Genomic DNA, 24267 nt, shown 5'->3' on the forward strand with positions numbered 1-24267 from the left:
TGGTAATGTACGTAGAATAAATATTTCAAGCCCATCCAAAAGTAGGTAGCACTTTAAACGTGCCGAATAAATATTTAGATAATGGCTGGAGGTTGTATTTAGACGTGGAATTAATCAAAGTCCATACAGAAATAGGTAGAATTTTTTGAAAGTTTTAAACAAATCTTAACATAATGGCTGGACGTTGCAGTTCGGCGTATCTTTTTTGGGTCTTAAATTTTGGGAACTAAAATCTATAAATTTTATGTAAAAAGCCCTTGATATTTTTTGGGCATAAAAGTGTGTGGCAAAACGGGTTAATTTTCGGATGCTAATTAACCAAAATCGAATAAAACATTTAAACATTGAAAACTTTACTCCAGGCGACCCGGGAGCTAGCCAAGGTCCAGGATCTCTTTGAAAAAAAGAAAATGGACTTCAACTACGCGCTTGAATACGCCATTCACTTCCACAAGACCGCTGCTGCCCTCAAGCGGAAGTTCGCAGAGCAGTGCGCCAAGATCGACCGGTTACCAGACGATCTCAATGACGTCGATGCCATCAAGGACGAAATTGAACAGCTCAAGGTCAGTGACTGTTTCTGGAGAAATCCCTTATATTGATCATTAATTATGACATTCAAATGTGAACGGCTAACGACAGATTTTTTTAACTCAAAAAATTAATCTTGTCCCTAAACCCTTTGTTCTCTCATAGGCGATCCGAGCAGAGAGCACCCCCCACCAAATCGAGGGCAAGAATCTCTGCGCGCAGGCCTATGACGTCATAGCGCGTTCTGGGGTGGCGGTAGAGAGTCAGGGCGAGGAAGTGGAGCAACTACAGAACGCCTCGAAGCTCCTGGACGATAAACTGCAGGAAAAACAGGTTTGTCATTTAAATTTAAAAAATATATAATTCGGCAAAAAAAAACTTTTAAAGAATGGATAAATTTCTCCCCAAATCCAAAACGTTTAATAAAATTTATAAAATAAACAGAAAGAAGCATATACCGCCATTTAACACGTTATCACTATGTGGGCTGTATGTGCCCATTTACCTAACAACAATACGGTGAATATTCAACAATCCACTCATAGGAGTGTCATATAACTCACCACCCACGCGATAGATGGTTGAAAAATACCCACCATTTGATGTTCCGCCTTGATGACAGTTTACGACCTTATCAGTTTATAATTTTGGTACTGCGCATGCGCACGTCGGGACTCGGGTAGTCTAACATAGTCTTACTCGAGTCCGATTTCGACTCCGCATTTCATCACCGCGAAATTCTATTTCCGACATTTCTTTTTCAGGTGTCGCTCGACAATTCTTTGATTGACGCCGGAGAGATGCAACACGCGACGGATGAGCTGAAGGATTGGATGGATGAGACCGCCGACAAGCTGGCAGCTCAACAGGAATCCTGCGAGTTCTGCGTGAACGACTCCAAGAAGCTGGAACTAGAACTCACAAAACTGAAGGTTTGTCGTCAAATTCAGTCGCTAAACTTTATGCCAGTATATTTTTTTAAATTTTCTTGACTTTTTAAAACCAATTTATTGTTGAAATTTACTGTTTAAACTCTAATTATGACTTCGACAGTAGAACTCACAAACTGAAGGTATGGTGTGTTTAATTGGATAAAGTAAGGCTTTCGTCAAAAATTCAGTGAATAAACTTTATGCCAATATATTTTTTTCATAAATTCCTTGACTTTATAAAACCAATTTATAGTTGAAATTTACTTTTCTAAATCTACTTATGACTTTGACAGTTGCTTACTTTGCTATTTTTTAAAACGTTTCATTTTTTTAAGGATACTGTTTCAATGACTTGCCTGTTTTTTTATTTTATTTTTTTTTTTACCGTCCTATAATTTATTTATTCTTGAAGTCAAACATGATATTAACTTCATCTAAAATTATTTGGATTTAGTTTTGAGAAAAATTAGCTATAACTCGTAAAATTCCAATTAAACTTGTTAACAAAAGTGTCATATTAGCTAAAATCTTTACAAAATATTATTTTTTTTAAAGGTGACCAGCCAAGACATAGCGGCCCACGAGCCGACTTATAAATCGATCGCGGCAGCGACACGCGACAGCGACGACCTTACGCGACAGTGGGACGGAATCAACGCGACATCAGCAGAACTGAAGAAAACACTCGAGCAGTACCTCGAATCGGTAAAACGCTGTTTTAAAAGCATTTGCACAACTTTAATAACGATTTTCTTTTGTTTTCGGTGAAAAAAAAACATCTTCGACTTTTCAAAAGTTGATATTTTTTTAACAATACCAATTTAAAACCCATTAGACAAAAATGTAATAATACAAACTAAACTTTAGCACACGCCAGGGTTTTCCCTGTTGAAAAAAAAGCTGTTTATAAAAGCATTTGCTTAGCGTTAATAACGATTTTATTTTATTTTTAGCGAAAAAAACACCTTCGACTTTTCAAAATGTTATATATTTCCAATAATTCCAATTTATACCTCATTAAACAAAAATATAATAACTTACTATGCAAACTGAACTCTGGCATAATGGTTGAAGGTTGCAGTAAGACGTAGTAAGAATATTCAAGCCCATACAGAAGTAGATATCATTTTGTACGTTGTGAATAACAATAAAGAGATATAAATGTTTAAAATGATACCTTTTTCTGTATGGGCTTTGTTTCAACCGATTTTTAACACTTCCTGTTGTATTTAGGCGCAAAGCAAAGAAGCTGAGTTGTTTGACATCGAAGGTTGGATCGACGACCAACAAAACTTCCTCAATAATTCCACTTTCTTTGGCGGTTTACCAGAAACAGCTCAACAGCAGCTCGACAACCATGTGGTAAGCATCCTTTCATAAACTTATATTTACAACAGATTTAAAATCGCGCGTGACAGAAAAGTTGCTTTGGAAAAAAGTGCTTTTACGACGGATCTAATTGGTATTGTCATGGGTGTTTACTGTTTATTTTAGTTTCGTCACTTGAGAACTTCTACTGATGTAAAGGTGATTCAGGCATTTTAAGCTTCACCTATTATATGGGTTCATTGGCCAGTTTGATGATTACCTTATTTTTTGTTTTTAAAAATCATATTCCAAACAAATTTATTTGCTAAACTGTTAAAAGTGCGAAATTTATTTTATTACAAACGATATTTAAAACAACATAGGAAAGTAATGAACTACTAAGTACTAAGTTCATCGTCAGACAGTGGCGTAGCCAGCCGAAAATTTGGGGGAGGGCCAAAAAGTTGGAATATTTTGTTTAGCTTTTGTCATTGTATTAATTGTCGTAACGAACACAAATAACAATGCTAGGAAACCGTTTAGAGCAGCAACTGAATAAGTGTTAACGCAATACTCAAAAACCACTTAAAGAGCAAAACTGAATGAAGTAGTAAAACTACATTATTGTATAGCAAACGTTATATTAACTACATCGTTTGTGACGTAACAATGCATGACCATTGAAGGTGTGGCATGCCTGTGATCGACTTTTGTGGTACTGCTCATAAATGCTACCAAACAAATTATATTTATAAATTTTTTGGGGGGCAATGGCCCCTCAGCCCCCCCCCTGGCTTCGCCTATGTCGTCAAGCCCTGTTGAGGTGCTCGTTTTACTTAATTTTAGGCTTTTATGGATGAGCTTGAGAATAAGAGGAATGCGATGGAGAAGATTCTGGAAGGTCCCAACATGGATGGGAAGGATTTGAGAGAAAAAATGGAAAAACTAAAGGCGCAAGCCGATACAAGGAAGGTAAACACTCAACAACTGTTATACCTTATTCAAAAGCACAAGACAATACTTAAGGCACAAGCCGATACTCAAGGCACAAGCCGATACTCAAGGCACAAGCCGATACCAGGAAGGTAAAACACTCAACAACTGCTGCCCTTATAAGCATAATAATTACACCATTGTATAGTATTGGCATTCGTTGTACACTATGTGTATAATCTGTGATCAAGCCCTTTAAACTAGAAATCCCTGTGTAATGTCTTAAATCTTGGCTAAAATTTATTTATTTATTATTGTGAAATCGGATCGGCACCGATATCACCCTAGTATCGGATGAGTTCCAATACTACAACTTAGCATCGGGTATCGGCTGCGATCCGATTTTATCGGACATTCCCAGTTGCTATATATGTCAATCAAACAGCATATTGTAGTAAAAATGATGACGTGAAAGAGCAACGTTTGTTATTATTTTACTGCTATACAAGACGTAGTTTACACCAAAAAATGTGTTTGTGGATTAAACCGATATAATTTCACCGTAATTAACAGAGCTAATTCTATACATTCTTTTGTTTTTTCGCAGGCCAAACTCGAAGAGGTGCTAGCCGAAGCAAAAGCGTTTCACGAGCGACTTGAGAAGTTCGTTTCTTGGCTTGGTCAGGCCGAAAAGACGCTGTCAGCATTTCAGGAAACCAAACACAGCATTCTGTACCCCGCTATTAAGGAGACGCTGGACGAACAGAAGGTGATTGAAAAAATACTTTGTGTGTAGTAGGGTTGGTCAAAAAAACTTTTTTGTGGAGCTTTAGTGAAGACCCCCTGGAATTGTCAGGTTGGTGTCTAAAAACGCCACAAAACAAAACGAGCATGTTAGGTTTAGTATTGACCGTGCTACGTCAATTTGAAAATTCAGAAGTAGTGTAAATAACACAGCGCCGAACTTCGTGAAGATCTTGCTTTTTTAAAGTCATTTAGATTGATAAGGCTATTCACCATGGTTCTCCGATATTCATTGCGTTAATGTCCGTACGAATTGTTCCTAATTTTTAAATGGATTATTTATTACCGTGTTTTATTTGTAAGTTAAAATAAATAAGATAATTTAGGATTGTCGAAATTAATTTCGTAACGTTTTATTTTTTTCTCTTGTGATTAATATATGATTTATTGAGTTTATTTTGTCCACTCAACTTAGTTATTTTTCAAGCTAAACTTGGGTATTTTTCAAATATATTCTACCTTTGTCTTACAAGCACATTTTTCGCTCGTCTTACTTCAAAACTTTTTAAATATTTATCTCTTTTTTACTTTAGTCGTTCGAGGAAGGCGTGGTGGCGATGCGACCGGAGATTTTGGAGCTGGACAAGAACGGTTCGCGTCTCAAGTATTTCTCGCAGAAACAAGACGGAATCCTCATTAAGAACCTGCTTCTGTCAGTCCACGCAAGGTAATTTTATTGAATCGTACAAACTTTGTATAGAAAGCTGGTATAAAATTATCGTTTATCTAGCATTTATTCCGTTTGTATGAAAATAAAACATTTTTTAAATAAAAAAAATACTTTTCAGACTTAAATTAAAAAAAAAAAATTTTTTTAATTAAAAAAATTACACTTCTTGGGTTTTACAAAAGGGCCCTAACAACAATTTTTCGTTATCAAAAATACAACCGCATTCGGCTTATACAATAATGATTTGCACAGCGCTTTGGTGAGCAGCTGCCCTATATTTAGCTCTAGCTATATACATCATATGTTTAACCTTAACGATTTCTTCGTCAGATGGGACAAACTAGTGTCCGCAACATCCGCTCGATCCGCAAACATTACGGACGTCCACAAGAAATCAAAGCAGGTTGGTAGGAAATTAATAACTATAACATTACAGTATGTGCGAATATTATCATAAGAGTATTCCGAAGTTTAAAGCGATATGAGCATTGTTTGCTGGCAAATAACCACCTTGGTACCATTTGTTTTGCAGTTTTTATGAAAAAGTATTGGAAATATTTTAGCGTTTAATTGCTTGAACGAAAAACATTTTAGCGTTAAATTGCTTACGAAAGGGGTAAATAGGAAGCTACGGGTACTATAGAGAAAAATCAATTTTATCTTTATGTAATTCTCTTTAAAATGATATAAATAAGTGATTAGGTTTCACCGAAATCAAAATTCAGCTAAAAGTATATTGGCAAAAAAAAAATAGCAAAAAAATATTATGAATAAGAGTATTTGGTGAATATATTAACAATGTTAAAAATAAAATATCTTTTAAGAAGTGTCCATATAAAATGACCCGTGGCAAACAATGATGACTTCTGTTAAATTTGGTTTCCTTTCTTGTTTTAGTTCCACGACGATTACGAGAAGTTGCGTGATTGGATCGCCACAGTCCACAAACAACTGGAAAGTGGTCAGTCCGACTTCTACGTCGATGCGCCCGACTCAGTGGAGAATGAACTCGATAATTTCAAGGTAATTTTGTAATGGCTTATTTTGTACAAAGTAATGACCTTTTTGTAAACTAGAAACCAACTATGAAGTTTCGACGCTACTAGCCTTCTTCTTAACCGAAGCCAATAAAACAATTTAACGCTAATCTATTTTTGTATTTTTGAGCAATTTAGAGAACAAGTGTTTTTGCGCTGTGCTGTTACGTTTACAACTGTTGTGATTCGTCAACCGAGTGACGTGTTTTGTATGGAACAAGCATCCTTTTTTTTTAATTTTTTTTTATAATGAAATCCCGCGTATATAACTCACATCATGATATACGTCAAACATTTCAAAGTTGGTTGCACTTACTTTGATGGCAAAAAGAAATCAACTCAAAAAATACAAATATTAACAATTTTTTGGGCTCAACTTTAATTCTACAGCATGCCTCTAAAATTATCAATGAGCTAATTTAATTTAACCCCTTTTGCTAAAAATCCACCAACTTTATTTTCACGTATGTTCGTCGCAGGAATTCCAGCGAGCTTTGGCGGCCAAGCAGCCCGTATACGAGGGGGTTCAAAGGTCAGGGCTTCTGCTTTGCGAGAAAGTTCTTCAGCAGAACGACAAACACGATGTCGAGGCCAAACTCAAGCAGCTTAAGAAGGAATGGAACGGCGTTAACCAACAGTCGGTCAAAAGGTACGAAGCGGTTTTAAAACGGGGTAAAATCTATAATGCAGTGGTTCCTAACATTTTTTTCGCATGCCAAACAGAAATTATAAATAGTTCGCAGGACCCTTGCTAGAATTTTCGCAAAATACTAACTTCAAAAACTAACTTCAACTGTGCATAAGGCAGAAAAACCCTCTTTATTTGTTGCACTGTAATCTTACACAAAAGCATTGTAATTTATCAGGAAGCTTATTAATAGGTCGAAACTTGGCATTTAAAAGAATTTCAGACATCTCTCATCATCCTTGAGCGTTAGAAATCACAAGCCTGGCTGGGAATCACTATATTATAGAAAGTCATTAGGATAATTGCACGTTCAACAAATTGCGTTAGGAAAAGTGATAACAGATTAACAATTTATTGCATATGACATATTTGTTTAACAATCTGTATGAAAAACAGTTGTTTAGTTATACTGAACAATCATTTAAAAAAAGTAAAAGCATTAATAAAAACAAAGTTGGTTAACATATTGCCACATTTTTAAATTACATATTTGTTATGCTAATAACGCTATGTACGTACTGTTTTGAAATTAAGCAATATTTAAAACCTATATCTAGTGATTTTAATCATAGGCAAACATAGTGAAGTTTTGTTAAAAAAAAATTCCAAATAGCAAAAAAGGTTACGATCTAGCAGTAAATACAAATGTCTTTGCACCTAAAGACCTAGACACAAAATGGCGTCGCATTCTGTAACACTTGTGTCCAACAGGAAGCACCAGCTGGAAGAGAGCCTTCTTGTTTCGGGCCGCTTCATTGAGGCGATCGAGTCTCTACTTCAGTGGCTTTGTAAGATCGAACCAGGAGTTGAATCCCAGGAAAACCTGAACGGGGACATACACACGGTGAATGCGCTCATCGACAGACACAACGTAAGTGGGGCATAGGTTGTACACGATATACAGTATAAATATGTTTTTCTGCATTAGATAAAGGTGGGACGAAAACAGTAAAAAAAACAAAGTAAGATAAGATAGCACAAGTTAGTGCGATCGATGAAATTCAACTGCCGACCCTTTTCTTTGCAAAAGTTTTGTGGTATCGACGTGTTAACTGTTAGTCACGGTGCAGTTTAGTATTGGAAGATGCTGTGCCGTTACTATCCTAAGATTGCGGTCAAATTGCATCTACTTCTAGTAGTGTTTCCTAAAATTCGAAACACTACTAAGTTACTTCAATTCACACGAAATCATATTAATTTTAGACCGGGTTATGTTTAAAACAGATTGTACCTATTTACCTTTGATATGTAACTGTCGAAACAAGAAAGCGAATTGAGGAACACATAACTGTAAGAAATGCGAACGATCACGAAAATGTTTATTAAATTAAATGGAAGGCGAGTGGTAATGCTTGAAAGTCCCCGGTTTAAAGGTTATAGTAGGTTTTAACCTTTTGTTTTTATATGAAACCTTGGGGTTTAACATCACGCTCCTTGTAATTCTAAACAGTTTGCCCATCCAAGGTATAGTGTCTCAGTTATGTTGGTTGGTTGATACATTATTTTAAACCTGTTCCGATTGATCCAGATTCTCCACAACGAGTTTAACGCTCGCGCTGCAAACGTTGAATCTCTCCAAGCTTCGGTTGATGGGCAGGGAGATTCTTGGGTCAGTCACCAACTTAAGGTAACAAATAGACGGACAAACAATATTAGTTGCTTTGTAGTGCGCTTTAGTTCAATATGCCGAATACAAACTAAAGTATAATGTGCTGAAACCACTCGTTTCTTCTCTTTAATTTCCTTGTTTAAAGCAACAGTGTCTATTTCAAGTTTTGAACAATCTTACTGTAATTCTGGCGCTTTAATCTAACCAGGGATTGCACAAACAAATAAACACACATACATAGCTTTAAATTGAAAAAAATATTTAGGTCAACTATGCACGGATCTGTAATGTAACTGAAAAATTAATACAAAGCCAAATGGGTCGAGTAAATCGACATCATCTAAATAGAGCCCCTCGCCATCAGTTAATGTAACTAAAATGCATTCAAACCTCAGAAAACTTTATATATATTAGTTAACGTATAGTATTTCTCAACTTTCTTTACTGAGGGACACCGGTTTTAGATAGTGATTTAATCAAGTAATAACATTCAGCTGAACTTGTGATAGTCGTTAACGAAGGATTAAGCTTTTTATCCAAATTATTTGGTTACTGATATACGAGGTATCTTGTCCTTAATGTAGTACTTGTTTTCACAGGAACTGCTCGAAAGGTGGAATGACGTTTCGGACAAAATTTCCACCAAAGCTGACAAACTGGAGGACGCATTGCTAAAGGTGGAGTGTACATTTTTAAACATGAATAAGACTAGATAGAAGTGAATAGCTACATGGAGCTAAAACAATGACGTCGAAATATTTTAGTTTTTTGTCCCTCTATCCAAGGCCTCTAGGGGTGCAGAATAATAAACCTCGTATACGCACCTACATGCCACTCTACGTCAGGTCTAAAATGTATGCTTTTCCTATAAAGCTTGTGACAAAAAATCGGTCTTAAACATACTTAAGCAAACCAAAGTAAACCACAGCAAACCAAAAAAGAACAACGGCAAAAACAAGATACGCCCCGAAAATACATTTTCGACCCATATAAATACACTCGCACATTTCTCATATTGGAACGTTGTCCCTGAACTTGTATGTTTATATATTTTCTACCTATAGCCTTTAAGAAAACACTGTAAAATCTACATCAAAAGGAAGAAGATTAATCCCGGATTTTTGTGTAATAATCCGTAAATTTGCGTTTTTATGATATGTAAAGAATTTGAAGTGTACTTTAACATTATACTATTGAAATGGCTGTGTTTTGGGGATTCATACAGTTGGCCACGATTTTTAATTTGACTTCGGTAAATGTTAAGAAAGATTTTGGACTGAAACTATTTCATTTGATTACTTACTGCTAATTATTTTATATAGTTACAGAAGTAGGTTATATTAAAGAAAGCGTTTGACAAATCTCTTTCGTCATCTCAAAACACCTTAAAAACGCCGCAACCAGCTATTAATTAATCAATTTTTTAATTTACCGACAACCTATAAAGATTCTGTTCGCATTGTATCAACAGGCGAAGGAGCTCCATTCTTCTGCACAAGTTGTACTTGACGAACTTTCCTCCATCGAGAAACATCTTCAATCACAACCAAAGTTTCCCGACGACGAATTTCAACTTGAAGTAAGTTTAAAAATAAAGTTAGCTCCACCAGGCAACATATCAATAGATAGAAATCGCTCTTCTGGTGTAAACCAAGTATAAACCGACGTTTCGGCAGGAGATACCAGCTGACCTCATCAGGGTTAATAATTAAAACGTCTTCACCAGAAGAGCGATTTCTATCTATAGAAATAAGTTTGTTTTACCTCATCAGGGTTAATAATTAAAACGTCTTCACCAGAAGAGCGATTTCTATCTATAGAAATAAGTTTGTTTTACCTCATCAGGGTTAATAATTAAAACGTCTTCACCAGAAGAGCGATTTCTATCTATAGAAATAAGTTTGTTTTATCTATTTTCAAACTTTTGAAATGCTTGCTCGGAAAGGTTTTGTCATTTTATAATGGCGTTTTTAACTATTCTAATCGCAAGTTTGACCTTTTTGTGTTTGGTGTGGTGATTTTTGGCGGAATCCATATGCGGTACCTTTTAGTCAACGATCTTTGAGTTCGAATGCTTGCTTAAAACCTCGCCGGTGACTTCATTTGCCGTAAAATATCACCTACTTGGTAACTTTGCAAGGAAAAATAGCTAATTCCGGTGTATTATTTGTAGTATTTCGGTGTATTATTTGTAGTATTCTGGTGCATTTTTTGGACTTTGGCGGCAACAAACTATGAGCCATAAGTATGTCGGCAACAAATGTAATGCAAACGGGAGTCATGTATGACAGGAAAGTGATTGAAAACTGTTATTTGTACTAACGAGGCGTGACACAAAACATATTGTTAGGAATAATTTGCTGAAAAATTAACAACAGATTGCCAACAGTAAAATACAACACTGCTAATAACTAGAGAAATTTTCACTGCATTCACGGTTGAAAGTACAAACCATCTAGCTACCGTCGCTCATTGAACCCGGTATTGATTTTGTTAAATTCCTGGATCCAAGGAATTCATCTCGACATTTTTTACTCGCGTCTAGTTCGATCGCGGCTTTTACTTGCCTTTGGTTGAGCGAAGCTCAATTGCTCTTACTGTCAAACAGCGGTTACTAAAACACGCCCGGTTGGATTCCAAGTTTGCCACAGAGTTTTAAACTTTAGATCAGACCTGGGCAAGCTACGGCCAGCAAAACAATTTTATCCGGCCCACAGCTTGCTTTCCATAAAACGTTTTTAAGGCAAAATACGCCTATAAGTTTTTTTAATAATTTTGGAATATTTAATTAAATAAATTACACTTCAAGGCTTCCTTATTTAAACTACTACCAGCTTTTCAAAACTAAAATGTCTTTAGTTTTAGTTATAAAAAATCACTTTTTATATTATGAGTATTTCAAATCCCCTTTTGATGCCCTCCAAGATATTTTCTGTTTCCCATGCGACCCCTTGTCAAAAATAATTGCCCCCTGCTTTAAAGTCTTTAAATTGATGTGTGTATATATGTAAAACAGATGTTTGAACAATTTGTTATCTAGTTGACCTTGGTTTTTAGACTGTTTTGTTTTTAAATATTATTTGACAAACGTCAACCAATGCACTTTTGGGTCTTTAAAAACCTGTAAATTCATTCGACAAGTCTTGTGTGCCGACCCTAAAATAAGACCGTGAAAAAAAATGCAATTTTATCGTATTTTTTTTTACACCAGTATTTATATATACACAGCAAGAACCGGTCTACTCTGGTTACTATTGGCTCTTGACATTGTTTTATCTTTTACAACTGAACCGCAGGAATCTCAACTTCGCATTGTGCTTTAGCGTCTGAATCGATCGCGGGCGAAGTTATGGCGCTTGAAAAAAATGAAGTGTAAATTTCCGTTTGATACAAAGAGAGTTATTATCGACCAATCACTACACAGTCGCTTATGTGGCATATTGGGTGTCAACGTTTTTCCGTTGAATTTTAGCTTGAAACTCTCAGTTTTTCATCATTAGGACTTGTGTAGGCTACGACCAAAAAAACTTGATACACATAAACTTTGTGTATTAATAATGCTAAAGCGAATTTTTTCTAGATTTATTTATTTTTGTGCTTATTTTCAAACATTGAAAAAATAGCATAAATAACAAAGGAAGGACAACGAAAGGACCTTGCGTTCGCCGAGAAAAAGCTTATTATTGACAATAAAACAACTCACAATGGTAAAAACCCGGAAAACACACAATGTTACAACCGAAAAATGCATGGTAATAAACTCAAAAACTCGCTACATCACAACCATCACACTTAATCACAGCCGTCAGCCATAACACATATTTTTTACAAAAATATCATTTTTGTCACAGTCTTTTTGCGCTCTGAAACAGAATCGTTAAAAACAAAATATTGGTATAAAAATGAAAAAAAATAAAGGCAACATTCACCATTAAAAAAAACATTACCATTTTGCAAAGCGAAAGCTGATTATTTCACAGAATTTAATGTAACAGCTGTATTAGGCACTAGGGGTGTCCGATAGTATCGGATCGGGACCGATACCGGATGTCAAGCGTTTGTATCGTTGCTCGTCCGATACTAGGAGGTATCGGCGCCGATCCAAAACTAAATTAATTGTTCGTTTCAGCCTTTTTTGTGATTCAAAATAATAAACAAGCATGAAGACATCCGTATAATAGTCATTTAAGCAAATTGGTCGAACTATTTTTTCTAAAATTTTGTTAAAAAAAAGAACTTTAAAAAACTTTACTAAACAATACGAAACGTTGTTACGTATGTAGAAGCTTGAAAACCGCACCATACCACAAAAAAGCTAAATGTAGGCACAAGTTTGTGTCACAGCTGCATTAGTCTATCAAAAAACTTATTTTTTATTTTTTGGAAAAATTGGCAAAAATGTTAAACTTAAAATGCCGAGCATCGTACATTTGTCAGCAAATGGGTGAAACATTTTTTCTTAACGTTTGGTGAAAAAAACTTACAAGAAGCGTTGTTACGCCTCATAAAGTAGTGAAAAACGCACCATATTACAAAGCAAAAGCCTAATAAATCACAACGTTATTCCACAACTGTATTTGAATGACTTTTTTTAGTCAAACAACAAACAAAAAAAAAAAAATTGAACTTAAAATGTATTGTACATCCCCATAATAGTCAACAAAGAAAATAGGTTCTTTGTTTTAAAAAAATTAAAAAAAAGAACATTTTTTACAAAGAATCTTAAAAAAAACTATTTTTTTTTTTTTTTTTTTAAATTAAAAAAATGATTTTAGAAAAAAATAAAGAAAACTATATTTATTCAAATAAATTAAAAAACATTTTTTTCATGAAAAATTTTGGTAAAAAAAAACAACTACATCTGAACTTGACAGTCAAGCTCCCAGTCTTCCCAGTGAATTGCCACTGTCTGTTCTTCCACCAATTTCACTCTGCTTTCTTCTCCGTGGCCAAGATACATCCCGCTATGCTGGTGTTTTATGTAGTAGTGGTGCTGGTCATATAACAGACAGAAAACATAGGCTTTTTCCCTGTCGATTCTGTAACTTTCAAGCCGCAATTGTCCAAGGTCCGGATAGGCGCATAAAAATTTATGGCCGCGAATTTTTAGTTTACCAGCTTGGCGGCTTTCGTCCGACGGATAAAACTTAAACTGTTTTTCTTCCGTATTGTTAACCTTAAGGGCTACTTTTCGATTTCCGTGCTTGCAGCAAGTTTTTCCCGTTTCTTTTTCTCTCAAATCGACGCCGAGATATTTGCCCAAATCGTCGCGTCTTTGGATGCAGGAAAACATCTTGTTTTATTTAAAACCGAAAACTCAGAGTTTTAATAGTTTAGCAAACGCTAGTTTAAATTTCCTCTTAAAAAAAAGTAACGGAAATCAGCAGTACTGTAAACAATTTATTGGCGAAATTTGAATATAGTCCAAGCCAAGTCGTTTGGAAATCAATTTGTCCACGTCTATTCTCACAAATAACAACACAAGCCCCAGACCAATTTATCAATAGAACTTCGATTTTACCTAAAATTAAACACTATCAAACCAACTATGAGACCAACTAAAAGTTAACAAACCATATTGTATTGCTTGCGGAATTTGTAATATATACCACATTTTGTAAAACAAAATTGTTTAATGAAAACGAATTTAATGTCAAACCAAGTCATTTGACTCAAGTCCGAGTGATTTTGCACAAAATACTTCTCACGTCAGGTTGATCAGAAATAAGATACTTCACTTCTACACATGATCTTACTTTTTGGGAACTTTTTGGTTAACTCTAATAAAATCAATTAGCAAAAAGTTATTGGAGATTTGCCAAAGAAACAGTCATAATGGAGCATAAACGCTTTTAAAAATTCTAAATAACTAGACTTTTATGTAAAACTATATATCATGGTATCTCATTGCATTTTTCACAAAAAACTATTTTGCTTTTATCTGTACACTCGAAAGCTAAGCGTACACTCTTCTTTCACTAATTTGCAGCGTATTTTAAACTAGTTTTGTAACTATAGCTCAATTGTAAACACACAAAAAACAAACTGTGTATACCAAATCTCACCACAGGCTAATTTTACGAACATGCAGCAGGCAACGGTGCGTTTTGAGTTGTAGTATCCTAGCGGTATCGGCCTTACAGCACTCCAGTTATTTAGAGCGAGTTTTACTTCCTCCTGTTTTACCGATTTCAATGCACTCGTAAAAACTCACCACTTGTTAAACTTTTTACTGCCCATTTGCCCGTGCAATGAAAGGCTTCAAGTATAACGCAGTAAAAAATTTAGAGCCCAGATAGAAAACTAATGCCTACTTCTGTACGGGCTTTAATATTCTTGCTACGTCTTACTACAACCTCCAGCCATTATGTTCAAAACTATATCATTCTCCAAACCTTTGAAGTCTTTCTTTTTTTAAAAACAGTTGAACGGATTGTTCATCAAAAGCCTTGCTTAGTTGGTATAGCAACGGTCCTGGTATGGCCGATTTCGCTTATTCTATCGATGGCATTCGGTACCAACGATAAATTTCAGCTGGTTTGTACGGCGTTTTAAAATGACATTTTTGACCTGTTGTTAGAGTTAATTAATTTTTATATTACCCTTGTTTCGCTTTTCTAACACATTTTTTTGGGTAGTTCCTAGATAAGTAGCTTTAGAAAGTAAGGTTGAATTAATGTTAATATTTGTTTACTTTCTGGGGCATGGATATAAACCATGGGAACGCTTGTCCACTGAAACTGTTTTACGCGCATGTAAAGCACCCTAATAAACTTAGACAAATAGTTGTTAAGATACGCGTCACCAAAAAATCTTTTATCTCACTTAACATCAAACTTTATATCACGTATTGAGTGTTCAAATATATAATAGGCAATTCCATCTTTTAAGAATGGCTGTAAACTAAGAATGAATTGTTTGGCGTAGATTACATATAGCAATACTTAGGTATACGTTTATTACAGTATGTAAAAAACCAGTTTATTTTGTAATACACAGGCAGCATTACAAACTTAATAGTTTTATTCAGCGTTTAAACCTTTAGGCCTGCGTTACATATGTATCTCATTTGTCTTGCTTTATATATACGTTTACGAGGTATAAACAGCAACGAGACTTGGAAATGGGATAACTTGTAAAAATATGTCTGGCTAAACCAGTGGGTCTTAACCTTTTATGCTTCGTGGCTCCCCTTGAAAGGCTCTCAACCCTCGTGGCCCCCTGCTTATAAAAATAACTATCATAGTGTTTACGTGCTTTTACTTCTTCACGTTAGTAACAATTAACAAATCTAGCCGTTAAACAAGTCCAACGAACAAATGCACTTGTATTACAGATGTGATATGTTAATTAGGCAGTTGAATAGTATCAAAGTAATTAATAGCAATGATGCGTATTACTTGCCAATGACGCTGTGCACAACCACGCTGAATATTGGCCTAAAGTTGACCTTGGTTAACCCCGTAGCGAACTTTGCGCGTTTTACGACGAAATGTTTGTTTTGCAAGCGGTAAAAATGTTTGTGAGCTCAACCCCCCTTAAGGAATCTGTGTACCTGTCATTGCACGTTATTTGCTCGCCCAACTGCATTTGACAGTCACTTATTGATAAGGCTAGTGTTATCGGCCAGTAATTGGTCACCCGAAAAAATGCTGTCGCCGCATGTATGGTTGCATCTGAAACAGCACAGTAATTGTTTCGCCACAGCGATAGACGGCGTTAATGCAAATTTTCCGCGATAAAACGAAAAATTAGATCGGTTACAATTACCCGACATAAACGGCAGAAGTTTTGTAATACCATGACCTAGTTAAAACAAATTACCCCCCCAATCACCGCTCCGTGGCCCCCCATGGGGTATGTACGACATAGTTATTATTATTATAATTATGATTATTATTATTATTATTGTGTTTGTTAAGTTTTGTTTGGAAAAGTAAGTTGCCTGAAAATTTTATTGCACAAAAAAATTTCTTCTTCAGGAGCGTCGTGTTGATTTTTCATTAGGTGCTTCGCGGTCCCAGAAAATTGTTCTCGCGGACCCCAGTTTGGTTAAAAAACCATTGTATTGTACAACATATTCTGATTAACGAATCGCATATATTCATTAAAAAATGACTTCAATCAGTACTGTGGCAAAAACAGTTCTATTCTCGGTAATATTTTGCACAACTACTAAACTTAAACAACAAAAATAGCGAAACATAGTTTTTAGAGCGATCAAAACCTTTCTTATATGATTTTTGTATACGGGGAAAATAACATCTCTTAAAACGGTAACGATTTAAAATAGGACTAAGCAGTTTGTACAACATTTCGTGTTTTCAAATTGAATTTAAACGCGATTTTGTGCAAAGAATAAAAAACAATTTTGTTTTTTGAAGCTATAGACAGTTTACAATAAAAAAATCAAATCAGCATATATAAGATATAAAAAAAACGACATTCTTCCAGCAGTAAAAAATAAATATGCTGAGTGTGTTCATATCATACCAATCCTTCCCAATGAATAGCTTGGTCGCGGTTTTGAACCAACTTCACTCGATTTTCCCAGCCATGTCCAAGGTACGTTCCGCTCTGGTCGTGTCGGACCACAAAATTTCGGCTCTGTTGATCGAAAACCTTGCTGAATACGAACGCCTGGGCTTTACTGCTCTTGTACCTTGAAACCACAACCCTCCCACGAGTGGGGTAGGCGCGCAGAAATCTTTCCCCGCTTGCTTGCTGCAGTTTTCCCACATAGCTGCTATCTTCTGAAGGGTAGAGATTCCAGTGTTTCTTCTCGGCGCAGCAATTGGCTAGGACCACCCGCTTGCTCCATTTTGAGCTTAATGTGCACATTTTTCCGGTTTCTCTTTCTCTTAAATTGATTTCGACGAAATCGCCAAGGTCGGTTTTGCCCTTTAAGCAAGAGAACATTTTTTTTTCTTTTTTCGCGAACCTTCAGCAATTTATTAAATCGTTTAATAAAAAAATTACCTAAACATAAAAAAAATAATAATAATAAGTAGGAATAACAAAACACATATAAAAGTACGTAACATTTTGAACGTTTTGAATATATCTATATTTATTTTAACCATAGACGTAGTAGGGTTATTAAATCTTATATAGAAGTAGGTAACATTGTGAACGTTTCCAATATATTTTCAACAATTGAAAAACGTAGCAATTTAAAACCTTCGTTAAACCTGAAACACTTAACGCATATGCAAGGGAATCTACCACATACAATAAAATGTAAAACAAGTATAAAGACTGTTTAGTAAAAAGAGGTCTCCTTCGAGTTTCGAATCTGATAATATCTATTTTATTTGTCGAAATATAAGATTCCGTAAAACTTTACCAAAATATTTTGGGCTTTTATACCTGTTTTTACTAAAGAGTCTATCATTCTATTATCTATCGTTGATTGCATTTTTCTCAGACAAACTTGCAAATAAATTAGATTTCAGCAAATCGTTCTAATCCTTCCAGGTTATCAACTAATCTAACAGCAACTTGGGAAAAGCGCCTTAACAGCCTAATTAACGTAAAAGAAGTCTCAGCAGTCTAAGAGTTAAAAAGCGCCTGGCAGCCGGATTATGAACAAGACTTGAATGCGTTAATAATTTGTTAGGATTTATAGCACCCCGTCGTCACCCTACTCGCTGTCTGCCTAGAGCAGGGGTCGGCAACCTTTTTCTAGTCGCGGGCCAAACCAAACTTAAAAAGGTCTCTGCGGGCCGCACAAAATGATAACTAAGAATTGTGTTATTTTAGAACAACTGTGAATCAGGCGGGCCTGGGATATTTTTTTTGCACTTAAAAACGTGATTAATTTTATTTGCAGAGGCAGTAAATTGTTGACGCAAAGCGAATGAAAAGTGTAATAAAACTACTTTGAGGGAACGCGATAACATTTAAAGTTAATCTAGTTCAGTGTTTGTTAACTGTTTAAAGTAAAGACGCACCTGGCGAGCGAAGCGAGCGCGATTTTTTTTTTTTGGTATACCGGTATTTCTTCTAAATTTAAGTTTTTATTACAATGCCGAAATTTAAAAAAAAATGTTTAAAAATGTATATCCAATATTCTTTAATAATTTTTCCTATTTTGCGCTACGCACTTGGCAGCCTACCACGGCGCAACGGTAAAGAATTGCTGATCTATAGCTGAAAAGGCAGCATCAAAACGTAAACAAACCGGAGGAATAATGAACATTCGCGCGAAGTGCGAAAATTTTTCGCAGTTACGCAGTTAAAATAGTCAAAAAGTATTTAAAATAGACCGGTGTCTAATTTGTCAAAGAGACGGCGGGCCGGATGAATTACTTCGGCGGGCCGTAGGTTGCCGACCCCTGGCCTAGAGCTAAGTGATGAGATAAACTAATTTGCGAGCTATTTATACCCGAGGGCGGTTTAATTGTTTAGTGGCAGGCCTGCTGCATTGCAACAATGGAAAGTTGACAATGCCGAAAGGCGCGAAGCTCCGTATTTTACAGCATTTTGCGCACTTATTTGGCCAAATAATTTAAAATGACTGGCGTAATTGCATTTACATAAACGCCACCAAAAAATTTCCTTAAGTGTTTAAATTTGTTAAAACGTGTTTTCATGCATGTGTATTTCTCAATTTTAAACCTTAAAATTAATTTCATTCTAAGATTTAATATCCTTAAATGGTTGATTTCCTTAAAAAGTTGTTTTACCTATAAGGTTTTTAACTTTAACGTGAAGTTGTCCTGACAATAAAATACTGAAACTCGTCTATGTTTCACAAGCTCAATTTTTTACAAGTTTTCTTCTTTTTTTTTTGCGATGATAACTTGGCACACAAAAAACAAGGAAGCCAAAAGCAAAATTGCCTAAACCATCATGTATTCAACGCCTAATTTTGAGCTAGGCATTATCACACTTTTTTCAATATTAGCAACAAAAAAAAATTTAATTAAGTTTTTTGGCATAATTTTATAATCATTTCCAGCTACAAAATTCGGATTAAATTACCACACTATACCCCAAGTTTACACAAAGAGGTTCATATTCAGAAAATATCATTTAAAAAATTCGGAGTTTTCAAAACGAAATATTTTAGTAAGTTAAGATAGAATTTTCACAGAAAGTCAAACTACCTAAAAAAAAAACAGTTTTTACTGAATTACAGCTCAATATTAAATTTGTAATTTAAGTCACGCTAGTATGTTTTCGCAAAGTTTCTTATAAAAGATTGTTTAAATAGCCCGTAAATTGATCAGAGCGAACATACAATCAAAACAGCAATATAAATGCATAAACAAACGTCGTGCGATTCAATTTTAGGTCTTCAAAGAAGTATACTTTTTTCTTTGAAAAGTCTTTAAATGTCTGTAATTTTATTTTTCATAAAATTGTGTGGCAACCCTGATAAAAGACAAACAAATATTGCAGGACATGATTTTACTAGGTCATAAAGCAGTTTTTGATTGATTGTTAATGCTACAACTAAACAAAGCCACAAAAAGTTGAAATAAATGTTAAATTACGATAGCGTCAATTTGATAAATCGTTGACAAGTTTAACGTTGTTTGCAGTTGTTAACTTAATTATTTCTAAGAAATTGGCTTTTAAACGTAAAAAACAATATCTGACTGAAATTCCTAATTCAATTTGATATTGGATTGGTACCGATTCCTCTATATTGGCATAGAAAAGTGGCTCCGATCTGATATTTTCGCAACAAAAAACAGGCCAGGCTCTTAAAAGGAGGCCCGACCCGCTTTAAAACGGCCAACTTGGCCGGCCAGTTGTTCAGTCCAATTCCCATCCGAGTGCTTTTTCCAGCGTTGAGACCAGAGCAACGCGATCTCCAGACTTTGACTTTCCGATTCCCAAATACTTGCCGCTTTTCCCGTGCTTGATATGCTGCTTCATCGTCTTTTGGGAATAAAACACCTCGAAGATGTAATACTTAAGGTCTTTATTTTTTATATTTGCCAGTTCATCTTGAAGGCGAATACGTTTGGCTTGCCTGTTCACTCGAAGGCAATGCTTCTTGTCGCCTATTTCTTCAAAAATGCCGACGTGTGGGTTGTTTTCAGTTGTGTGAAAACGCCAGTCGATGTTATCTGTTATTAGGTAGAGGTTAATGCTGCCGTTTTCCTTACGACTAAGTGAATGTTGGTAGACTTTCTCTCTCAAGGCTACTAGTCGGACCTCATTGAACTCCTCCTTGCTCCTTTCCTCACCATTGTCGTCGCGGCACAAGCCATGGTAACAACTTCTTTGGGGCTCCGAGCTGGGGCCAGGTTTAGGGGCAGCACCGTTTGGGGGTTGTGGGCCGTCAACTGTGCATTGACCATAATGATCACTGCAGTCCATCTTTGAGTTTTTGTTTTTAAAAGTCGTTTTTATTTAGCTTCTAGAAAATAGAGGTAGGTTTTATTAGGAAATCGCTCGAAGTCTTAGTCTAACGAAAATCTGAGCGCTAATGAAATGTTGCACCGAATATGTAATATTGCGAATCACCTTGGCCCTTGCAAGATATATGCCGGCCTTTATTCCTAATCAGTATAGTAGAGTAGTCTTGCAAGGCTAGCAATTCAGGTCAGAAACTGTATTTGACTATAACCTACAGTACACGGTTGCGTTTGTTTCTTCAGCCAGGCGAATCGTACTTATTTTTTTGAAGAAATAGAGTCGAAATAAATAAAAAATAAATAAATCCCTTTTTTGCCCTTTGTAAATACACCATGTTTCTGTTACTTTAAAAGTGTGGATATGCCGCAATTTACTCAAAGGGGTGTCATGTAACTCATCTATTAACATACCGAGATTGTAATATATTCAATTATGTGCTATTCCAACCTTAGATTTACAGTTTGCGACCTTATCAGTTTCAAAAATGTTACTGGACATGCGCACGTCTTATTCGAGTCCAGATTCCAACCCCAGGCAAATAAACAGACTCTGTCAAGCCTTAAATCCCGTAGTCCGACAGTCTTATTCACAGTTTCTCGAAATAACCACCAAGATCCCTCGTCTACGGTTTGCTCAAAAACAACATCATGATTAACGTAATCGTTGCTCAAAAAGCAGCTTCCGATGGGCTAGATCCTAGTTTTTTTGTTAAAACACATATCTGTGTGTGTCTTTCATTCATGATCAACGAATAACAGTCTAGCAAAGCTAGCAATTCAGGTCAGACACGGCATGTGAATAACTAAAGAGTCTATCATTCTATTATCTATCGTTGATTGCATTTTTCTCAGACAAATTTGCAAAGAAATTAGATTTCAGCAAATCGTTCTAATCCTTCCAGGTTATCAACTAATCTAACAGCAACTTGGGAAAAGCGCCTTAACAGCCTAATTAACGAACAAGACAAGTATTGGCAGTCTAAGAGTTGAGAAGCGCCTGACAACCTTACAGCCGGCTATGAACAAGACTTGAATGCGTTCATAATTTGTCAGGATTTATAGCGCCCCGTCGTCACCCTACTCGCTGCCTGCCTAGAGCTAAGTGATGAGATAAACTAATGTGCGAGCTATTTATACCCGAGGGCGGTTTAATTGTTTAGTGGCAGGCCTGCTGCATTGCAACAATGGAAAGTTGACAATGCCGAAAGGCGCGAAGCTCCGTATTTTACAGCATTTTGCGCACTTATTTGGCCAAATAAGTAAAAATGACTTGCGTAATTGCATTTACATAAACGCCACCAAAAAATTTCCTAAAGTGTTTAAATTTGTTAAAACGTGTTTTCATGCATGTGTATTTCTAAATTTTAAACCTTAAAATTAATTTCCTTAAAAAGTTGTTTTACCTATAAGGTTTTTAACTTTAACGTGAAGTTGTCCTGACAATAAAATACTGAAACTGGTCTATGTTTCACAAGCTCAATTTTTTTAAAAAAGTTTTTTTTTCTTATTTTTGCGATCATAACTTGGCACACAAAAAACAAAGAAGCCAAAAGCAAAATTGCCTAAACCATCATGTATTCAACGCCTAATTTTGAGTTAGGCATTATCACACTTTTTTGAATATTAGCAACACAAAAAATTTAAGTTTTTTGCATAATTTTATAATCATTTCCAGCTACAAAATTCGGATTAAATTACCACACTATACCCCAAGTTTACACAAAGAGGTTCATATTCAGAAAATATCATTTAAAAAATTCGGAGTTTTCAAAACGAAATATTTTAGTAAGATAGAATTTTCACAGAAAGTCAAACTACCTAAAAAAAAAACAGTTTTTACTGAATTACAGCTCAATATTAAATTTGTAATTTAAGTCACGCTAGTATGTTTTTGCAAAGTTTCTTATAAAAGATTGTTTAAATAGCCCGTAAATTGATCAGAGCGAACATACAATCAAAACAGCAATATAAATCCATAACAGAAAGCTATCAATATAAACCAGTGGTTCCCAGACTTTTTTTGCTCGCGGTACACTAAAAATATCTTAAATATTTCGCGACACACTTTTAACATAACAAAAACCTCATACATTCATTTTACAATCTCCCTTAAAACACGACAAACTATACGTAAATGTCTCGCTATGATTACCTTGTAATGGTATTCAAGTCTAAAATGCTTGCGTGTAATACTTTATTTTCCGAAATTACAAAAAGTTTCGCGGCACAATTGTTAAAAAAGGCACACAGTTTGGGAATCACTGCTATAAACACTAAACAGGCTGTTGAAACATAATAAACGCCAGTGGTAATATTTCAGACAGCTGATGGCAATTTATTCATGATGTTCAGTTTTCTGTTTGTGTTTCGTCATTATCGGTCAACAGCGATGCTCTTGTGACGTAAGAAACGACTGGCTTGTTTGCGGCGACACTCGCGAGCGTGTTGTCATACAAAAAAAGCACAAGCCCCACCAACAAAATATGGTGTGGTAACTACAGGTATTTTGAAGCGGACAGTTCAATAAAAAAGATTTGTACAAATGCATAAAATTGTCAGGTTGAGTATCGTGTTTCAACGTTACACAGGGTTGCCACAAGGTTTTCGAATATGTAAAAGTTTTTTAAAATCTTCGAGTTGATTTTGGTTTTAAAAAGCTTTTGAAAAACACTGGTTTTCCATGGGTCTTTCAATAGTCTTTGAATGAATTATATGCCGCTTAAAGTATATGTTTAAAACCTGACGTTGTAAAATAGGTTTTTCAACCATTTGTTGTTGTGTTGACCAAGGGAAATTATACTGTTTTGTTTTAAACTATAAATTTAAAAAAGAGAATTGTATTCAAAACAACTTCGTGCGATTCAATTTTAGGTCTTCAAAGAAGTATACTTTTTTCTTTGAAAAGTCTTTAAATGTCTGTAATTTTATTTTTCATAAAATTGTGTGGCAACCCTGACAAAAGACAAACAAATATTGCAGGACATGATTTTACTAGGTCATAAAGCAGTTTTTGATTGATTGTTAATGCTACAACTAAACAAAGCCACAAAAAGTTGAAATAAATGTTAAATTACGATAGCGTCAATTTGATAAATCGTTGACAAGTTTAACGTTGTTTGCCGTTGTTAACGTAATTATTTCTAAGAAATTGGCTTTTAAACGTAAAAAACAATATCTGACTGAAATTCCTAATTCAATTTGGTATTGGATCGGTACCGATTCCTCTATATTGGCATGGAAAAGTGGCTCCGATCTGATATTTTCGCATAAAAAACAGGCCAGGCTCTTAAAAGGAGGCCCGACCCGCTTTAAAACGGCCAACTTGGCCGGCCAGTTGTTCAGTCCAATTCCCATCCGAGTGCTTTTTCCAGCGTTGAGACC

At 35.4% G+C, this 24267-nt stretch overlaps 1 protein-coding gene across 1 annotated transcript in view; it reads left to right on the forward strand.

The window, feature by feature from the left end:
* Window positions 1-24267, forward strand: part of LOC146146721 (dystonin-like) — a 68931-nt gene that overhangs the window by 28005 nt on the left and 16659 nt on the right. The window contains exons 35-49 of the mRNA XM_083387017.1: window positions 363-566; window positions 697-864; window positions 1296-1463; window positions 2019-2168; window positions 2697-2825; window positions 3618-3743; window positions 4312-4473; window positions 5042-5175; window positions 5509-5581; window positions 6076-6201; window positions 6695-6864; window positions 7615-7774; window positions 8432-8530; window positions 9112-9189; window positions 9984-10091. Of these exons, the coding sequence (XP_083243143.1) occupies window positions 363-566; window positions 697-864; window positions 1296-1463; window positions 2019-2168; window positions 2697-2825; window positions 3618-3743; window positions 4312-4473; window positions 5042-5175; window positions 5509-5581; window positions 6076-6201; window positions 6695-6864; window positions 7615-7774; window positions 8432-8530; window positions 9112-9189; window positions 9984-10091 (2055 nt within the window). The remainder of the gene's footprint in view (window positions 1-362; window positions 567-696; window positions 865-1295; window positions 1464-2018; window positions 2169-2696; window positions 2826-3617; window positions 3744-4311; window positions 4474-5041; window positions 5176-5508; window positions 5582-6075; window positions 6202-6694; window positions 6865-7614; window positions 7775-8431; window positions 8531-9111; window positions 9190-9983; window positions 10092-24267) is intronic.

Source organism: Ascidiella aspersa, chromosome 4, assembly GCF_963924565.1.
Source record: "Ascidiella aspersa chromosome 4, kaAscAspe10.2, whole genome shotgun sequence".
NCBI lineage: Eukaryota > Metazoa > Chordata > Ascidiacea > Phlebobranchia > Ascidiidae > Ascidiella > Ascidiella aspersa.